Below are 18,168 nucleotides of genomic sequence, written 5' to 3' on the forward strand. Positions count from 1 at the left end.
ACCTGTCTCTGGACCTAATTCGATTATCACTAAAACCCGATGACTATAGAGAACAAGTGTTGAAGAAGCTGGTATTATTCTGGTAGCAGTAGTAGCTACTGCATTTCATCAACGAAATCCAGATCCAATCTCAAACAACAACAACAACAATGGAAGAATATCCAGAAGAATTACGAACACCACCAATAACCCTAACCTCCCTGGTAGGTTGTCCCGATCTTCATCCCTTAATCTCAACCTATCTATTATCACAACAACCACCAATCAACACATTAGCACTTCCAGATTTATCCAAAATCAATCTCTTCAATAAGAAGAAACCAGATCCTGATTCAATCGGAAATACTTCTCAACCTCCTTTCATCGTTAACGGTATCTTGAAACGTGATTGGCTTCTTAAACACCGTACTAAGATTCCTTCTGTTGTTGCTTCGCTTTTTCCGACTGATCGTGTTTTTGGTGATCCTTCTCAGTGGCTTCAAGTTTGCTCTGATCTTGATTCCATCAAGTAATAACATTTTCTTCATTTTTCTCATCATTTTCAATTTTCCATATTTTTTTATCATTTTATTAATTATTTTTTTGCTTTTGCAGAAATGTTGTTCGTGCAAGGAATATTAAATTAGTTGTTGTACTTGTTCACACCAATGCAAATGGTTTGTATATTTTATTTACCTTCACTAATTTTCCATGTAGCACTTATACTTGTGATCGAAGGTGTGTCTTAGTATCTGACACTGACACCGATGACACGGCACTAGCACATGTGATTGCATTGAAATGTCATTTTCTAAAAAATTACCGGTATTGATGTGTCGGTGTATGTGTCTGTGTGTGCTTCATTGCTAATTTTCAATGAAGGATCGACACTAATTTTCTTGATTGAAGCGTGTCCCAATGCCTGACACAGACACATGTGATTGCATTGATTTGTCATTTTCTCATAATTTTAATTTTATTGGTGTCAACATGTCAGTGTCGTGTTTGGTGTCCGTGTGTGCTTCATAGCTATTTTCAATTTTTTTTTATTAATTTATATAGTGTGTGATTTTTATTGTTCGATTGTAGATGAGGTTAGTGAAGATAGAATGATTGCGTTACGGAAACGAGCGGAATTAGAAGCAAAATATGTTGTTATATTGAACCCTAATGATGATTCAGAGTTTCAATTGTCTCTCAATAGGTAGGTGATTTTTATTGGAGTTTTATTGATGTGTGTGTGTGTGTGTGTTTTTTTTTTTTTTTTTTTTCCGAGTTTATGAATGGGAATGTTATTGTTTTGGGTGCAGGTTGGCGAATATATTTTCAGAATTATCGGGTGTGTATTATAGAGAAGAAGGAAGGAGGGTTAAACAGAGGATAGAGAAGAAGAATGTTAGCTCTGTTGAGTTGATTGTTCGCTACTGCTTCAAAGTACGAGTCATTCTTTTTGTTGTTTCTTTTTTAGTAATTGGGTTGCGCTACTAATATGTTCTATAGCACCGACACTTTATATTGAAGCCACGTTCCACACGCGACACAAAACAATGACTACTATCACGTGCATTTTTTCAAATTATTACTAGTGTTGTATCAGTGGCAATACTTCATAACATGCCTATCAGCTTAAATCCTGTTTAGTTTATTCAGTTTCTGAATTTTTCTCTGGTTTTTTTATTTATGGAAACTTAGTCAATTTTAGTAGCAGTAGTAGTATAAAAATATGAAAAACTTGGGGCATGTATGGTTTTGGATAACATTTCCTGTTTTTATGTCTTGTTTACATTTTTTATTACAAAACTATCACATTGTTTACTCTTTATTCTTGTTTTCAAATGTGCCGACACTTTAAATCATGAAACAGAATAGAAATGAGGTGACACTTTTGCAATCAAAAGTGAAAATAATAATTGAAAAGGACCATTGAGAAGGAGTAGGGACTGAAATGGTATTTATTGTGGTATAGGTTGGTTTGTGCCTTTTGACTTTATTTTTCCATTCTACAGCTATTTCTTATAAATGAACCTTTTTCAAGTGTGCATTGCATTCTATATATTTTTAACAAAAATAAAAGTTTGCATTATTTATCTAGATGCCATGAATTGCTAGGTTGCTGTATATGCAGAATTTCGAAGTGACTGGACAGAAGCAATGAAATTTTATGAGGAGGCCTATCATACACTGCGAGAGGTGCGTGTAATTTTTGTGGTTTAGTTATCTGATTTTGTTTTACCACTGATGATATATCTATGCCTAGATTGAGAATGCTATTGTTGGTTTTATATGCTCCATCCATCTGTTGGTTGTGTTAGTGAATATAAAATTAGTTGTCTTTATGCCTTATGTATATGAAGAGCCTTGTGAGTTGTGAGGAGAATTTTTTCAAATCCTCCCATGAGTGTAGATAGCAACTGATGTTGTACATATGTTAACATGGGCAATTCTACCTGATTTTGCCATACTGTCTCTCCTATGACCTATAGTAATTAATGAAGTTGCATGAACATTTCAATGCCTGTGGTTATTAGTTTTGTCTCCAAAACGCTAAATTTTTGCCACATCCATTTTCTGTTTCTATTACATTACAGATTGTTGGAGTGACAACAAGGTTACCAGCTGTACAACGCTTAGTTGAGATAAAATCTGTTTCTGAACAACTGCATTTCAAGATATCAACATTGTTACTGCATAGTGGGAAGGTTACAGAAGCAGTGACATGGTTCCGCCAGCACAAGAATACATATAAAAGGCTAGTTGGTGCTCCAGACGCAATATTTGTTCACTGGGAGTGGATGAGTAGACAATATTTGGTATTTGGTGAACTGTTGGAGACAAGTTCAAAAATCACTCAAAACTTTCCACCTGTTATTTTAGGCTCTTCATCCAAACCACTGTCAGAGTGGGAATATTATCCTGCTTATTACTATCAGGTTAGCACCCCTCTTTAACTCTTTAGCTTGTCATACATTACATGTTTAGAAAGGCAAACAGCTAGACCATTTTTATTAGCTTTTATAATATAGCTCATGAGCATCGAGATTTCCGTTATATTCTAGACTTTTTTTTAATAAAGTCCAATAGTAGAATTCTTGCATGGTGGCACCATTGGAATAGTGATACTAATTACTATATTGACAGTTTTGATATGGTTGATTCTTTAGCGGTTTTCAAAATGGAAATTGTGACTGTGCGACCTTTTATTTGCAAGCAAAGTAGAAGTAGTGTTAAATGCCTTTGATGGCATCTTTTCATGATTTTGTTTTAATTATCATTGGTTTATTATAATCTACTAAAAGCCCAAACTAATATTTTGATTAACAAAGTTACCTGATAAAATGTAATGTTATATTCGTAATAGTATTTGATAATTCTTGTGTGAATATTGAACCAAATCGAATTATTTTTACTTATATCTTTGGTCTTTCAACGCCAGCCTTTATTCAAAATGGAAGGAAATATTATAATTAAACCCTCCCAAAATATGGGGAAGGGAAATAAAGGATCATATCTAACCCTCCAAATCATGAGGAATCACTTTTTAGAGCGCCCCCAATTTTGGGGACGTTGGAGGAGAAATTGACTAAGCACCTATTATCGTTTTTAATATTTCTAAGTTTCATTTATAATAGTTTCCAAAAAAGTTTCATTTATAATATACTATTTCAATATTGGCCTATTAGTACAAAGATAAACTAATGAGAATACATTATAATTTCTTTTTTTAAAAATCTCTATTTGCTGGCCCTTGTTCATTTTAAACATCAAAACAAGAGAAGGAAATTGTCGTTTCCCCCCTCACATTTATGTTCATTTAATTTCTTATTTTACTGTCCTCTCCTATCCTTATTCTACAATCTATTCCAAGTTCTTTTTGGTCCGTCTTTGCTAGTAACGTAGCCTTTTTTTCCCTTGTTTGTCTGTCAAAATTTATTTATATTGGCCACTGTTAAATTTTCATCTGGCGAGTCTATCCGTGCACTGATTAATCTTTAAAACTAGTTTCCTCTATATCTTTTCATATGAGACTCTGATGTATGCCTGTAAGCAAGCTAAATATTGCATATCTAGGTATCACTCATGCCCATCTCCAAACAAAAGGCCCACCATGAAGATTAAAAACCATATGCCACCAGACCCAAATATTAGAAGCTTGAACCCATAAATTCAGCAGTTACACCCTATTGTGAGTGACACGGGTCGAATTCAAGCTATAGGTGGTTGAAATGGAGGAGGTATTAACATGTTTTATGTGATACGAAAACTGTAAGACTGTTGCTGTTGTAGGACACAATGTTGTGCTATAAGGCACCAACATGATGATAAATTAGGCGTAGCAGAGATGAGGATGTTGCGTTGGATGTGTGGTTAGACTAGACATGATAGGATTAGAAATGACAACATTATAGATAGAGTTGTGGTCGCACCTATAGTAGAAAAGATGGTGGAATCTAGGCTTAGGTGGTTTAGGCATGTAGAGAGAAGACCTGTAGATTCTATAGTAAGGAGAGTAGATCAAATATAGGGTAGTCAAATCACTAGAATCAGAGGAAGACCTTGAAAAACTATAAGAGAAACTATTAAGATTTAAAAAAAGATCTAGATTAATGAGTTGGATAGAAATATGATATATAATTGAACATTATGATGTCATTTGATCCATGTAGCTGACCCCACTTAGCGGGTTAAGACTTAGTTGTTGTTGCTGTTCTGTTGCATGTGTGCGTGTGTAATATATGGCTAAGATTAAAACCTCACTTTAAGTGAATCACATGCATCTCTCACCCTCCCTGGTTTCATTTGTGATTTGTTAAGCTGTTATGGTTGATTGTCCATCTTCAACCTGCTGCCAACATCATTTTTCCAGCATCTATCAAGTACCCACTGGCATGAAATATGAACATTGCCATTGTGTAACCCCTCTCACATGTACAAACCAAAGGCATAGTCTATTTGTGAAGTCCCCCTCCGTCAAACCCCTTTCACCTCTCATATTTTGGATTTCATGGTGAATTCAACATGACCTTAAACAAATGATTTTTCATTTGATTTCATTGGTTTTCTTTTCTTCACACAAAAATTAAAGATCTGATTTTCAGTCTTGAAGACATTTATATTGAAGGAAGTTGTAAAATATGATTTTGTCAAAAAACAAATATGATACTCTCCCAACCTGCAGTATAACCAGTGCCGACCCAAATTTAAAAAATAGCCCAATCCATTATTTTATGTCCCTGATTTTGCAGCACTTTATGTTTCTCTGTATTTTTTCTTTGTACCTGAACAAAATAAATTCTCTATATATCCAATTCTATTTTTTGATTGCTTTTTTAGTTGCTGGAGCCTGACTGTACACCTTATTGGAGGTTCAGTTAATCTCGTTTTCGTGGAATAGGTGCTGTCAAATATGATTGATCAGTTTGTATCCATTATTGGAGGGACCAAATGTGATAATTTTTTAATCTGCAATATTACTTTAGCCAGCTTCATTATTCAAAAATATAAAATTCCTTTGCGTTCGAAGTTTTATTTTAGAAAAAGATGAAATGCGTGAGAGAGTAGTATGTTGGCCGTAGTTGATGCTGGAGGATCAATGTGTTTGCCAATCCAGGAATTCTTGCTAGAAACAAGAGGATGCAAATGATGCACAGGAGTAGTGGGAATTTGATTAGTTAGACATGCACATGATTCATAAAATTGACTATTTAATCTAAGCCTTCTATTTTAATCCATGGGTTGAAATTGTTCCTGTCACTCTCACATTAATAATCCATTCACACTAGATATGGCGCCTATATACAAATATATATATATATATATATATAATCTCTGTTGTCAATAGCGTCCGCGCCGCCCGCTATAGCGGAGCGTAGCGGAAAAAATCAGCCTACCGCTCCTAGCCGCGACGAAGCGTGTCGTATGTGAATAGCGGTCAAAGCAGCCTGCTATTCACCAGTGCTGGGCGAATTCAATGATGCGAAAGCGGCCGCTACACACACACCAAGCAGGAAGACGGTTTTGCCCATTACTTTAAACCGTTTTAAGGGTAGTTTTGTAATTTTGAAACGTTAACTTCATGAATTATGAATACTTCATGAATTTTAAGTAATGTTTAAGGTATTTTAGTATTTCTTTTTGAACAATATGGTATTTTAGTATTAAATATCTTAGTGTCCACGCCACAAAATAGCGCCTGCTACGTGCCCCGCTCCCGTCCCGCACCAATTTTTGGGGTGGCCGCGCCGCACTTCCGCTTTGACAACAGATATATATAGACACACACACACACACACACACTATTACTGGTCCGACCCCGGTTAGACCTTTGAACCTTGAATCGGACCTATGCCGGTTCAATGTGTGGTCAAATTTTGATTACTTTACCCGTATGTGGGTTGCTCTTCCTTGGCATAACACTTGTAGTCACATTTCTGTTCACAACATGCATGTTGTTTCTATGAGAATCTAATAATTTGTTATATTTACATGTTTGTGTGTGCAAAGTTGTTTTGTCTAGAGTTCATGCGTTCTAAATTTCAATGGGTGTTCTTGATTTATTCTCTGAAACAGTTGGCAGCTCACTACATGAGTGAAAAGAGGTCAGCACTGGAGCTTGCAATCTCAATGTCAGAAACTCCCAATGAGGTTGATAGCGGTGCTGATTCAGTTGTTCCTTCTGCATATGTCGGTCAGTTTGCTCGGTTACTTGAGGAAGGGGATAATGTTGATATGCTACCGTAAGTCATAATTGAATAGTAATAAAGCTCATATTGTCATGTATTATCTTTTAAATTTTAAATCATTGTTTTCCATTTGGATATGCAGTCTCACTGACGAAGAGTACACCCATTATACTGTTTCTGAAGGAAAAAGGTTCCGAGATTCTCTTGAAATTATTGCTCTTCTAAAAAAAGCTTATGAATCTTACAGTGGTATTAAAATTCAGAGGATGAGTTCCTTTTGTGGGTTCCAGATGGCCAAAGAATATTTTGCTGAAGGTGATATTGTCAACGCAAAGCAGATTTTTGATGGTATTGCTAGTCTATACAGAAAAGAGGGATGGGTAACTTTATTGTGGGAGGTCCTGGGTTACTTGCGAGAGTGCTCACGGAAAAATGGTACTATTAAAGATTTTGTGGAGTATTCCCTTGAAATGGCCGCACTCCCAATATCATCCGATACTGGTGTCCAGAGAGACACTGGTCCAGCTGGTCCGGCAAATCTACGGCAAAGAGAAGTTGTACACAAGGAGGTTTTTGAGCTTGTTGGTGACGCTTCAGTGTCTTCAAAGAGTGAAGACTCTAGTAATCTCAAGATTACTGCCGATGAATCAGTTCAGCTTGAGGTTGATCTTGTCAGTCCGCTTAGGTTGGTCATGCTTGTGTCTGTTGCTTTCCATGAACAGACAATCAAGCCTGGAGCCTCAACTTTGATAACAATATCACTTCTTTCACACTTACCACTTACTGTTGAGATCGATCAATTAGAAATCCAGTTCAACCGATCTTCTTGTAATTTCTTCATAACAAATGCCCAAAATCATCAATCTGTAGAAGGCAGTGATACTCAACAGCAGAGAACAGAAAGAGCACCGTCTCTTTTGCTTGTATCTAATAAATGGCTACGGTTGACCTATAATATCCAATCTGGTAAGTCAGATACCCTTGACAGGTTTATCCAGTACATCTTTAAATATTTCTATAAGCAATTAAACTAGGCACATACATTCGTAGTTTCTATTCATCTGATGCTCCCCATCCCGATCTTCTATTCTTTAAATTCTGCTGTTCGTGCAATTTTGTTGTATTTCTCTCAAAATTTGTATGGATTTATTTATCAGACTTCTCTTTCAGCACGTTCTGTCTATTATTGTCGTGGTTCAAAAGTATGATCTAACCTAACTTAGTGTCCACATCGACACATGCACATCTATTGCTATTAGAAGTATTGCGTTCACTTTATGCATTTTTTTTTGATTGTAATTTGAGTCACTATCATTTTTCAGATCAAAGTGGAAAACTTGAATGCCTGTCTGTTATTGCGAAAATTGGATCACACTTCACAATCTGCTGCAGAGCTGAAAGTCCTGCTTCACTGGATAGCTTACCTCTCTGGACATTGGAGGATTGTATACAAACTGTTCCCATAAAAGATGCAGTTCTTGTGTTCTCTGGCCAGAAGTCTACCCAAGTGGAAGAACCAGATCCACAGGTAGATCTGTGTCTTGGTGCCTCAGGTCCTGCACTAGTGGGAGAGGTTTTCCTGGTACCTGTAACATTGGTCTCCAAAGGCCATGATGTCTACTCCGGTGAATTGAAGATCAATCTTGTGGATGTGAAGGGAGGTGGTTTGTTTAGTCCAAGAGACTCCGAGCCATATTCTATGGACAGCCATCATGTTCAGCTGCTTGGTATATCTGGACCAGAAGGGGAAGATGATTCTCAATTAGATTCAGATAATATAAAGAAAATACAACAGTCATTTGGATTAATTTCTGTTCCCTTTATTAAAAATGGGGATTCTTGGTCATGCAGATTAGAAATTAAGTGGCACCGACCTAAACCCATCATGCTTTATGTATCTTTGGGTTATACTCCAAATAGTGGTGAATCAAATGCACAGATGGTCCATGTCCATAAGAACTTGCAAATTGAAGGGACCACTGCTATTGTTATTAACCACCATTACTTGATGCCATTCAGACGAGACCCATTGTTACTCACTAAGAACAAGCAAGCCTCGGACTCTGAACAGAACAAGCAAGCCTCGGAGTCTGATCAGCCAGAATCACTGCCCTCGAACCAAAAAACTGTGCTCATTGTTAGTGCGAAGAACTGCACTGAGGTTCCACTAAGGTTGAAGTCCCTTTCTGTAGAGGAAGAGGATGGTGTTGAAAGGACGTGTTCCATACAACATGGAAGTGAAGAGCTTTCAAAACCCGCACTTCTTGTTCCAGGGGAAGAGTTCAAGAAAGTATTTTCAGTCAGTTCCAATATGAACATTTCAAAGCTCAGACTAGGAACTGTATGTTTGAGATGGAGGAGGGACTTGGGGGTTGATGAGAAATCTGCTTCTACCACAACGTTGTCTTCGTGGGTTGTGACTAAACAAAAACTGCCGGATAAGAATGTGGAGTTACCGCCATTGATTGTGAGAATGGAATGTCCCCCTTACGCAATCTTGGGAGATCCCTTCACATACTGTATCAGAATTTTGAACCAGACACAATTGCTGCAAGAAATCAAATACTCATTGGCAGATGCACAAAGTTTTGTGTTATGTGGGTATCATAATGACACTGTATACGTTCTTCCAAAATCTGAACACATTGTCAGTTATAAACTTGTCCCACTTGCCTCAGGCATGCAACAGTTACCTAGATTTTCAATGACATCTGCAAGATACTCAGCAGCATATCAGCCTTCAAACTCTTCAAACTCAGTTTTTGTTTTCCCTTCCAAACCTCATTTCAAAACCGCAGGCTCCACAAATTTTAGGGTGGAGGAGTCTGGAGTTAATAATGAATAAATCTTGTACATTGTCAATTTCTTGATCGTTTATTTTTCCCCCTAGTTTTGTAATCACTTCACTGTACTCCTGGGCCGGGGTACAAAATATTTTACATGGAAAAGCTGAGTACATGGTCTGCTTTTGATTCCTTGTTACAAGATAACGTTGATCATATCTTCTTTTCTATTTTTCTGTATATTCATTGCTACGTCACTAGACATAGAGGAGGAACCAGTCGCCGAAGATGATGAAGTGCTTTGAGACAGTTGCACTGTAGAGTCTACCTATTTCAACAACTGCTGGAGGAGCCTAGGGTTGCTCAGTGGGATACTCTATCTGCAGGGGTTGAGATGTCAGATCATGTCATGATATGTTTATTGTTAACCAACAAATGTACACTGGTTTAGTGCAATGGGATGCAATTCCTTGCAATTTGAATTGTAAAGAATTGTGAGCAAGTCTCAGGAGTGAGCAATTTTATTTATTTTGATCTATGATTTTCAGTTGAATATGTTTTCTACGTTCTGCCTATGCATAAAACTCATACCTTTTGTAATAGGACGAGTGGCATCTCACGTACATCTAACTCCTCACTTAGTGATTTGGATTAGCATGAGATAGTTTGCCTTGTATTCATAATTTCATATGCACGCAAATTGTTCGTTATTCTATCGTTAAGAACACATTTGCCTCTTACTATATTATAATCTCAAGAGGCGAGAATACTTGATTGTATACTTAGAGAGGTAAAATAATATACTCAATACGCTATGGTTTGTTAGTGTGTTTAAAATCCCTCTTCATATAAACATATCTAAGTAAATAAGTGATATGATATACGTTTAAATGGACTAAGAAACTTAAAAAACCAATGAGATAAGACTTTTTTTTTTTTTTTTTTTTAAATATTTAACATGAAATTTAGAAAATTTGACTATATATGATACTCCCATTGGTCCTATTTATAAGAAACATTTAGATCAACAAAAGGTGATATATTTGATTAAGAATTTGAATCAAATACATCAACTTTTATTGACCGAAATATCTCTTATAAATAGGATTAGAGGGAGTATCTTTTCAATTCTAGTTTATAAAATATACAAAAAATAAAGGTAGACTAAATAGCTCAAATTAATGAAAAATTTAATAAATTTATAATTTAATTTAAAGTACAAAATTTATAATAATAATAAAAAAAAATAATATTCATATTTACTTTTTTGGCCAGTTGCTTGGCCTTTCTAGTTTTAAAATGTTTATTATTGAATTAAAAAAATTAGTAATAAATGATGAATTGTTTGGGAAAAGTTCAAGTTTAATTTTTGAATGAAACAATTTTTAAACTTTGAATTATCAAGACCTCTTCTTCCTAAAAGGCAAGTGTTAACACAAAAAATTAGTTATGACATCTATCTACTAAACTAAATATGAAAATACATGTCCGTTCAAATTACCATTTTGCCCTTATTGGGGGCATTTTGGTAAATTAATTAATTGGACTCCCCTGCCTATATATGTGAAAAGAAAAAAAAAAGAAAAGGAAGAGAGAAACGGGAACGGGAGAAGAAAGGGAGGAGAACCATTCTCCTCCGTCGTGAAAATCGGGCGGCGCCGGTGAGGATGGAAAAGAAAAGAAGAGGAAACGAGAGAAGGGGGAACGGGAGAAGGGGAAAGAAGACAGAAGAAAGAAGAAAGAAGAGAGAAGAGAGAAGACAGAAGAAAGAAGAAAGAAGGACCAGGGAGAAGAGAAGGAAGAACAATGAAGAGAGAAGAGGATTGGTTTGTTTGAGAAGAAGAGAAAGAAAAAGGATTGAGATTTTTAATTCAAGGTGATTTCTTTATTTTTACAGAATTTTTTTTGGTTAGGGTTCAATTTCTTTGTTTTCTTTTGATCAATCTGATATCATGCATGTTTAAAGTTTTGTTTTGTTGAAGTTGTTGGCTTTGTTGATTTTGTGTTCACTTCTTTTCTTCCTTTTCCTCCCCAACCGAACCCTAAACCCCAATTTTATATTTTTTGTCAATTTGTGCCTTTTAATTTATTTATTGTATGTTCGATTGCATGTCTAATTTTTCTGATATTCTGAATTGGGTTATTGCAGTAGTAAAATGAGATTGAAGAGGGTTGTTAGGGTTCCTGCAATTAGCTTGAAGATGGCTGATATTCCACCAGATGATTATTCTTGGAGGAAATATGGTCAGAAAAATTTAATTTAATTTAATGTAAATATCTTCAGAAAATTGTATCTTTGATTTTAATTGAGGGTCTGGTCTTTTGATTTTGGGTTGTTGTTTAGTGATTGTAGTTTGTATATCATAAGTGAAAATTGCAACCACAAAGAAGTGAAAAAATTTGAGAGAGAAGAAATAATGGGTTTAGTCTGAGATAGAAATAATGGGTTTAGAAGTATCTTTTGATTTTTTTGGTTTAGAATGATTACTGAAAAATATGTATTTTGTACATTGATTAATTTTGAAATCTAATGTTTTGAATCCATTACTTATTTGTTATTTACACACACCCTTTTATTGAAAATTTAGATGGACAATGGATTTGAGGATGGACAAGCAGCTTCTGATATGATGGCAAGCAGTCAACAGAGGAAAAAAAGGGTTAATTTCTACTTTTTCATGTGTTGTTTTAGTGTTTTAGTTTTTCTTCATTATAGTTTTTCTACATATAATTCACTGAGACCTCCATCACCACTCTCACTTTCACAGTGATTTAGTTAGGAACTGAAAACTAAATTTGGCATTGATGAAGTAGTTTTGCATCAAACGAGATAAGTATTTTTGTATCGTCTCCACAGGGAATAGTGCGTTATCAATGACAGTTTAACATCGACTATCATTCCAAGTATTAAGAGTACTTGTTTGTTTGAATTGAAATGTAACTAACTAAACTAATGGCAAAAAGTAAAAGTTGAGATAAATAAGGATTGAAACTTGTTAGGAGTAGCGTTCCTTAACCAAGCGTCACACGTAACCTAATGATCCATACGAATTCTAGCTTTGTAAACAACATTATCACAATCAATTCTAAACTACCCTTCGTGTCCAAAGTGATATAATTATTTCTAAGTTATCGTTTAAACATTCGTGTCCAAATCCCTTAAACGATAACAAAGTCGATCGGATAACTTAATCGACCGTGTCCAGCCTGATTAAGCATCCGAAAGCATTAAACTCTTGATTATGGTGATTATCACAAGATTAACAAAGTTGTCAAAGAAGTTAACCTAAGATATATTGCTACTCTAGCTCTAGATTCAAGAGTTTGTGTCCAAAGCATCTTGAATCTCATTGAAAGCATTAAGAACAAGAACAACAACAATATTGAATATAAATTGATAGAACCATATATTGCAAGATCAAAAGATTACATGTTTGCAAGGATCAAGTACCTCACATCCCAACAAAGGGTATTTAGCTACACATCATCATGGAAGCCTTGCAAGGATGGATTGAAAAGGAAGGATTCATTACACTTGTGATGTCTCAACAAAGAAATAAAGATCCAACTTCCAAAACCAAAATCACTCTATGAAGAACTACCCTATTTTCTCTCTAAAAATATCTAAAGGTGAAAAACTAAGAAGAAAATAGAAACCCTAGATATTTCCTAGATATTTACAAAGAATAGCAAGTGGGCTATTTATAGAATTCCCACTATGCTTGAGCTCGCCTCGCGAGCAGCCTTACTCGCCATGGCGAGTACTGGTTCCTTCCCCATTAAGCTTCTGCCACGTCACCCTGGGAGGGTCAAACCGCCCTTACTCGCAACGGCGAGTAGCTCTGCTCGCCTCGCGAGCAAGGGGGTGCTCACGGCTTTGTGGCTTCAATTGAAGCTCGCCACTGCGAGCTGCTGTGCTCGCCTCGCGAGCAGTGTAGTGCTTGCGGCCTTTTGCACTTTTCTTGGCTTTTTCATGCTTGCTTAGTGTCTTGAGGTTAAATCCTGCACAATTGGGTAAAGTAAGGCAATTAAAGCGTAATAAGGCAATTATCACTTTTATCTCGGCTTTTCCTTAAATTTCTTGCAAAACAAGTAACAAAAGTGCTTTAAAATATAACATGAAAATATCACTTCCTAGCACTTATCAAACTCTCCCCAACTTAACTCTTTGTTTGTCCTCAAACAAAAGATTGAAAATCAAACAAGTTAATAGAACAAGACACAAGTACAAAAGGTTTTGAAAACTTTCTCAGATAATGATTCAAAATGAATGTGCGTGCAAGGCTAAGTTTCCAACTAATTTAGAATTCTACGACTAATATGAGATGAGTCCTATGTACAAAGCTCATGCCAAATAGTTCAAAACAATAATACATATATTCACGAACCACACCTAACACACTTCTTTGAAAGTAGATAAACAATTGAAAACAAATAAATGAGGGTTATGAACACACATCCGGAAATCATGTTAACATTCCAATCAAGTTATGTGTCCATCCAAATATCATTTCAAAAGGCATAAAGAACATGGATCAAAAGGTCTTTGAGGGTTATAACTTGGCTTGGCTACAAAAGAAATGTCATATGTGGGGCAATTGAAATCAAAAAGCCTAACAATCAGGAACATTCCTTGTATCAACCATTAAATTTCACAACCTTTCCTACCAATCATTACAATCCCTTGGTGCTTAAACATGAAGCACTTTGATCTTGACAACTTATTTTCTTTTTGGATTTTTCTTTCTTTTTCTCTTTTTCTTTTTCTTTTCATGTACACATTGTTTTTCTTTTCTTTTTGTATTTACAACAACATGTTGTCTTGATCAAAGATAAAATTACACCATAGTACTTGACATAAGATTTACATCTACCTTCTCTCCCCAACTTGAATCAACAAATACCCTAATTGAATGTTCCTCTACTCTAAGGCAAAAGGGACAAATAACATTGAAATTTTAGGGTTCAACAATTAAAAACATATCAGAGTCCTAAAGTGCGTCAAAGATGAACTGAATTTTGAAAAATTTAAAGGCAACTTCATCAAGCATTGTGCTTATGAATTGACAGTTCATAATTGATGACTCTGATTCATTTGGCTCAAGTGGGTTAGCAAGTACTCGCTCTTCTCACAAGGTAGGCTATTTGTGGTCAAGTAAGTTTCACTCAATAACAAAAATGTGCCTTGATCACTTCCATGCCTTCACACAATTTAAAACAATTATTGGATTTAACATAAAACAACCGAGTTAAACAATGAAAGCCGGTCTCCTTGCATATGTACAAACATTTGAGGTTTCCTCACTTTAGGCTAGTACTATGTGGTTCACAAACAAATAAATTATTGTAAAGAACTAAATGAAATGAAATTTGCGCAAAGTACTCATTCCATATTCGAGTAAAAACCTAGAAAAACTGGAAAATTGTACCTTGGCTTTGCGCTTTTAATCGTAACTATGAATCAATATCAATCATCTGAGAATTGAAATTTAAGCTTTGGCTATTAAAACCACAAGGGTACTTGATCATAAAAAAAAAATATATATGCTAAACATGAATTTAACTAATCATAATACGAAAATAAACAATACTAAGATAATTAATTGTGCCAACGAAACACAATACAACATAACACAATACGATTGTACTAATACAAAAATAAACTGAGTCATTAGTGCTAAATCAAAACACAAAAGAAGTAACATTGTTCAAAAAGTATCAAAAGAGAAAGCAAATGAAATATAAGGAAGACAGCAAGAAAATGAATGAAAGCTTGATAAAATCACTCTATGAAGAACTGGCTTTCAATACTTTTCCTCCTCCTTAAGATTTCATATCATCATCCGAGCCATCGTGAGAAGATGTAGCACTCGGTACATTTGCCGGATCATCTCTATCATCATCCTCATCACCACTTACATCTTCTCCCATGGTTGCATTCTCATGCCCTGCAAAGTCTCCAACCCCTCCATATGGACCTGGCATGCCCTCAGGCCAATTAACATAGTTCTGAAAAGCCTGTGGTGTCATGAACTGATCCATCACCTCCTGTGGGTAGCCTACTTGCTGCTGCATGACATACTGAGATTGTTGGAAGTATGTGTTTGCACGGTTTTGAGCTGTCAGCATATTCCAAGTGTGCATATTGCTTTGATGTTGCCACTGAACGTAGCTAGCAAAATCAAAGGCAGCAGTGGGTTGGAATGGCATGGGTTCTTCCTGTGGAGGAGGTGCCTGAGAAGATGAAGCTTGCTTACCCTTACCTTTATCTTTCTTAGATTCACCCATGATGAAACGGGTGATGAAAATATCATTGATGGGGTTTCGAATTTTCTCATGAACGGCAGAAGGAAGCTTCATACCGGTATCCTTAATGAGTCCCATGATGAGACCGGGGAAGAATAGGCGGGCTGCTGGCTCACCCTTCCCTTGTAAAGCGACTTTCCTCAACTCCCAAGCAATGGTTCGAGCTATGTCCACTGGTTTGCCATTAAGGATATAGTAAATGAGGGGGCAGACTTCCACAACACAATCAGACATGTGGCTACTAGGCATGACATTATAGAGGATAAATTTCTGGATGATTTTGGCTGGGTTAGTCATGAATTTGTATTGGCAGCGATGCTCTCTCCCGGCCTCACTCTTGTCATAGTTGAAACCCTCAAGCAAAAGAAATCGTTTGATTTCTTCATGAGTTTCATCAACCTTAAAGTGCCCCAAGTTCCTCTTAGTGTGGTATTCATCATACTCATGGTCATGGGGTAGTTCGAAGGGATTGCCAAGGTATTTGTTAATGGCTGCCCTATCAAATTTAATGGTGTGACCCCGGACAATAGTCTCATATGGAAAGATATCAGTGAGGGGGTTTTCAGGAAGAGCATTGGCGTAAAACTCACGCACAAGCTCAGCATTTAGGTTGGTGATGGGGTTACAAAGCCTGTCCCACCCTTGATCTTTCAAAAGTTTCGCAATTTCCCCATAAGGTCCGTTAGGGCTTATGTTAAACACTCTCTCAGCCCACATGTTTTGGTCGAGTAACTCGACGTACCTATCCTGATGGTAACGGGTTTTAAATCTGTTTGAATCAAAACTTTGGTTTCTAGAGGATTGGGGTGCAGAGGTTTCACCCTTCTTTCTCTTTTGAGAGTTCTTAGGAGCCATACCTGCAAAACAGCCAGGAAATCCATACACAATACAATATAACAGTTAAATATCAGTATGGAAACAAATCAGCATAACTGGCATCACTAAAAATGGAAACCAGAAAAAAAAATTCAAGTTCTGAAGCTACTCGCCTCGCGAGCAGCTCTACTCGCAGTGGCGAGTAAGCAGAAAAAAATCTGGGTTTAAGAAGAACACTCGCCTCGCGAGTGATGAAGCTCGCCACGGCGAGTGACACAGATTTTGGCCAAAATCAAATTTTTACACAGTGGTTCAGTTTTAAAAGATATCCTAACTCTAAATAAAGCAATTGCGCCCCTTGTAGTGACCTAAATATGAACTGAATCATGCCTTTGCTTTATAATTCGATTTTATGCCACAAAACCCTAATTTTTATTTTCAAAAATTTACAAAAAGGGTTAATCAAAAGATGTGGCTAAGAAAGAAAAGCAGTACAAAATTGTACATGATTCTGTTTTCTCTTAGGCATATGGGTTCTAAATCAGAACAACAGTTTCAACAAAAAATCAATCTTCTAATCCTAGGGTTTACATGAATTCGAAATTGAAAAATAGAAGTTGAAGAAACAAACCTGTGGGAAGATTAAACTGATGCAATTGCAAAATAAAGAGAAAAGATTTGGATACTTTGAAGATTTAGGGTTAGTGATGAAAAATAGAGAGAAGAATGTGAAAATTTTTGATGAGAGAGAGTGTAAAACGAAAATGATAAGGGAAAGGATAATGATGGGTGGTTAAGGAAAATAATGGGGGAGTTAATGTGAGTTAGTGGTCTTGGGATACATAACTGACCAAAACTGCACTTACTCGCCTCGCGAGCAATTTTACTCGCAGCAGCGAGTGAATTGGTCGTTGACTAAGTTGACTACCAGTTTGCTCGCAGTGGCGAGCAGTTTTACTCGCCTCGCGAGTTGTAACAATTTTGAATTTTTGACTCCTGCTTTGGATGTTTTGATGCATGCACATGACTCTAATAACTAATATGCCTTAAAACGATAAATAGACTTACAAAGTTGGGTTGCCTCCCAACCAGCGCTTGTTTAACGTCGTTAGCTCGACGCCTTTTACGTTAGGGTGGCCAAAATGAAACGGATAGCACATCATCTTTTGAAACCCTACGCTTTGGGAGGAATTCCATGAACTTTAAATACAGATGATGAGGAGTCCATGACCTCCTTAACTTTGATTTGAACAAGGCACAAATTTCATCAACGACTCGATCGATTTCTACCTTGTTCACCTTCTTTCCCCTTACTTCCATTAAATCTTCCTTGATTAGTAACCGTTCCTTTTTCTCAACCACCATTGCTTCTTCAATATCAACGGTTGTAACTTCCTCATTTTGAACAACAACTTCTTCAACAATCTCTCCGACTCTCTCAAACATGTTTGGATTTTTTTCTTGTTCTCCAAGAGTGGATTGATTGTTGGCTTGGTTATCCATGATTTGTGCTTGAATCAACTCAATTTGAAGTGATAAAGTCTTCAATCTTTGGTTGGTATCTTGCATGTTTATCATGGATTGTCGCATGAAGATGTTCAAAG

The 18,168-nt window shown here is 36.3% G+C and overlaps 2 protein-coding genes and 1 long non-coding RNA gene across 5 annotated transcripts; 2 read left to right on the plus strand and 1 right to left on the minus strand.

Moving 5' to 3' along the window:
* On the plus strand, positions 1 to 10,279 carry LOC146900505 (trafficking protein particle complex subunit-like protein). Of its 3 annotated transcripts, none has more exons than XM_085735102.1 (9): positions 1 to 508; positions 595 to 656; positions 1,069 to 1,183; positions 1,290 to 1,413; positions 2,089 to 2,169; positions 2,568 to 2,909; positions 6,547 to 6,713; positions 6,802 to 7,625; positions 7,982 to 10,279. In XM_085735102.1, exons 1-9 carry the CDS (start codon positions 150 to 152, stop codon positions 9,502 to 9,504), a joined length of 3,597 nt encoding a protein of 1,198 aa, XP_085591228.1. In that variant the 5' UTR covers positions 1 to 149; the 3' UTR covers positions 9,505 to 10,279. The 3 variants fall into 3 exon arrangements, with proteins under 3 accessions (XP_085591228.1, XP_085591229.1, XP_085591230.1); XM_085735103.1 differs by having other exon boundaries at positions 2,105 to 2,169; XM_085735104.1 differs by lacking the exons at positions 1 to 508; positions 595 to 656; positions 1,069 to 1,183 and having other exon boundaries at positions 1,300 to 1,413; positions 2,072 to 2,169.
* A 631-nt stretch (positions 10,280 to 10,910) lies between these two features.
* Positions 10,911 to 12,067, plus strand: LOC146900506 (uncharacterized). The gene is made up of 3 exons (XR_015023613.1): positions 10,911 to 11,318; positions 11,592 to 11,686; positions 12,031 to 12,067. It is a non-coding gene; the product is annotated as an uncharacterized LOC146900506 (long non-coding RNA).
* Positions 12,068 to 15,265: 3,198 nt separating this feature from the next.
* LOC146900507 (uncharacterized) lies at positions 15,266 to 16,603 on the minus strand. Its single transcript, XM_085736951.1, has one exon. The coding sequence runs from the start codon at positions 16,601 to 16,603 to the stop codon at positions 15,266 to 15,268; it is 1,338 nt and encodes a 445-aa protein (XP_085593077.1).
* Between the last annotated feature and the right edge of the window lie 1,565 nt (positions 16,604 to 18,168).

The sequence above is a fragment of the Medicago sativa genome, chromosome 8 (genome assembly GCF_051527215.1).
Source record: "Medicago sativa cultivar Bolivia chromosome 8, Bolivia_mono, whole genome shotgun sequence".
Classification (NCBI taxonomy): domain Eukaryota; kingdom Viridiplantae; phylum Streptophyta; class Magnoliopsida; order Fabales; family Fabaceae; genus Medicago; species Medicago sativa.

Bases quoted from the DNA above. Each gene is read 5' to 3' on its own strand.
- LOC146900507 (XM_085736951.1), bottom strand. From the start codon at position 16,603: ATGGCTCCTAAGAACTCTCAAAAGAGAAAGAAGGGTGAAACCTCTGCA.
- LOC146900505 (XM_085735102.1), top strand. From the start codon at position 150: ATGGAAGAATATCCAGAAGAATTACGAACACCACCAATAACCCTAACC. The intron at 657-1,068 runs GTTTGTATATTT...GTTCGATTGTAG, and splicing joins TGTTCACACCAATGCAAATG to ATGAGGTTAGTGAAGATAGA. The intron at 7,626-7,981 runs GTAAGTCAGATA...ATCATTTTTCAG, and splicing joins GACCTATAATATCCAATCTG to ATCAAAGTGGAAAACTTGAA.